The 1,599-nt window shown below is 37.5% G+C and overlaps 1 protein-coding gene across 6 annotated transcripts in view; it reads left to right on the top strand.

Annotated features, from left to right (window-relative positions):
- The window catches only part of TFDP2 (transcription factor Dp-2), a 129,529-nt gene that overhangs the window by 119,428 nt on the left and 8,502 nt on the right, over window positions 1–1,599 (top strand). For all 6 annotated transcript variants that reach the window (XM_023512971.1, XM_023512972.1, XM_023512973.1 and 3 more), the window contains one exon: window positions 816–982. In XM_023512971.1, the coding sequence (XP_023368739.1) occupies window positions 816–982 (167 nt within the window). The remainder of the gene's footprint in view (window positions 1–815; window positions 983–1,599) is intronic.

Genomic DNA, 1,599 nt, shown 5'->3' with positions numbered 1-1,599 from the left:
TGTCTTTAAAAAAATATTTCTGGTGGCACCTATGACTCAAGGAGTAGGGCGCCAGCCCCATATACTGGAGGTGGCGGGTTCAAATCCAGCCAAAAACTGCAAAAATTAAAAAAATAATAAATTAAAAAATAAAAAAAATTCCTCACATGATTTTTATAGAGAGAATTTCATAACAACATAACCCCCAGGGTGTGGCCTCGGGTTCCAAAGGACTGGTATAGTCTGTTGCTGGCCACAGTGGCTCACACCTGTAGTCCCAGCTGTTTGGAAGGCCCAGGGAGGAAGATTGCTTGAGCCCAGGAGTTTGAGTCTCTTAAAATGAAACCCTGTCTCTTAAAAATATGTATAAATAAAAGTATGCAGTAGCTAACACTTGATTCCTGAAAATGAAGTAAGCATTCAAAATGTTTTGTCAATGCTAGTAAACCAACTCACAGTAGATTATAACCAACTCACAGTAGAGATAATCGTATTACTAAACTAGAAAGATATTTCTTTTGTGGCAAAATTGTAGACAACTTGGCAAAGTTTTACATTTAGAATAAAATGTCTGTCTCCTATTTGTAACAGTGTTAGAGCTAAGGTTACTGACTCCTGGACTCGTATTTGTTGCAAGAATCTTCTTCTAATTGAAAGTGTGACTTAATTGCCATGCTATTCCTCTGAACACGGTAGAATGACTCATAGCTATAAATGGTAACAATTTTTAGTACTATAGCTGAATTTAAGCCCCATTCTATTAGTTAGAATAGACTATGTAACTATTCAGACCTCTCCAGTACCACTGAAAGCCCATACTTTATTTCCTGATGCAGGTTTGAATATCTTTTTAATTTCGACAACACTTTTGAAATCCATGATGACATAGAAGTACTGAAGCGGATGGGAATGTCCTTTGGCTTGGAGTCAGGCAAGTGCTCTCTGGAGGACCTGAAACTTGCTAAGTCTCTGGTGCCAAAGGCTTTAGAAGGTTATATCACAGGTATGTTAACTGATGCTTTCATGTGTCACGTGTCTGATTAAAAGTCAAATCCTAACGTGTTAAAGACCTTTCTCCTAGGAAACTACAAAAGGTTAGAAAACCTGTGCTTACATTGCCAAATTGAGACTTTGAGCACTTTAATTTTAGGATCTCTTTTTCAAACTGTAGATTATATGGGTGGTTTATGTAAAGAGGCTGACTCATCATTAAATTTGGCTCTTCAGAGATATCTTTTATCTGCAATTCCTAGTAGCTAGCCTACGCCTAGTTAGAACAAGCTAGTAAAAGCTTGATGAAGAAGTTTTTAAAAAATCTTCTCTTACTGTCCTCTGACACTTCACAAAATTTAGGCAATTTACAAAAGAAATTGTAAATACAATTCCATTACAGTGAGGTGGGATACACCCCACCTCACTGTAATGGAAAACTATTATATCTACTATCTGTCTACATATAAGATCAAAAATATCATCCAATTAAAAATGAATTCAGAGGCTCGGCACCCTTCGCACAGTGGTTACAGTGCCAGCCATATACACCAAGGATGGCAGGTTCAAAACCACCCTGAGCCAGCTAAACAACTGCAACAACAACAACAACAACAAAAATAGCTAGGC

The sequence above is a fragment of the Otolemur garnettii genome, unplaced genomic scaffold (assembly GCF_000181295.1).
Source record: "Otolemur garnettii isolate 467f Iridium unplaced genomic scaffold, OtoGar3 scaffold00032, whole genome shotgun sequence".
In the NCBI taxonomy this organism is placed as follows: domain Eukaryota; kingdom Metazoa; phylum Chordata; class Mammalia; order Primates; family Galagidae; genus Otolemur; species Otolemur garnettii.
The sequence above is the reverse complement of the archived record's forward strand: the minus strand, read 5'-3'. Positions and strand labels throughout refer to the sequence as shown.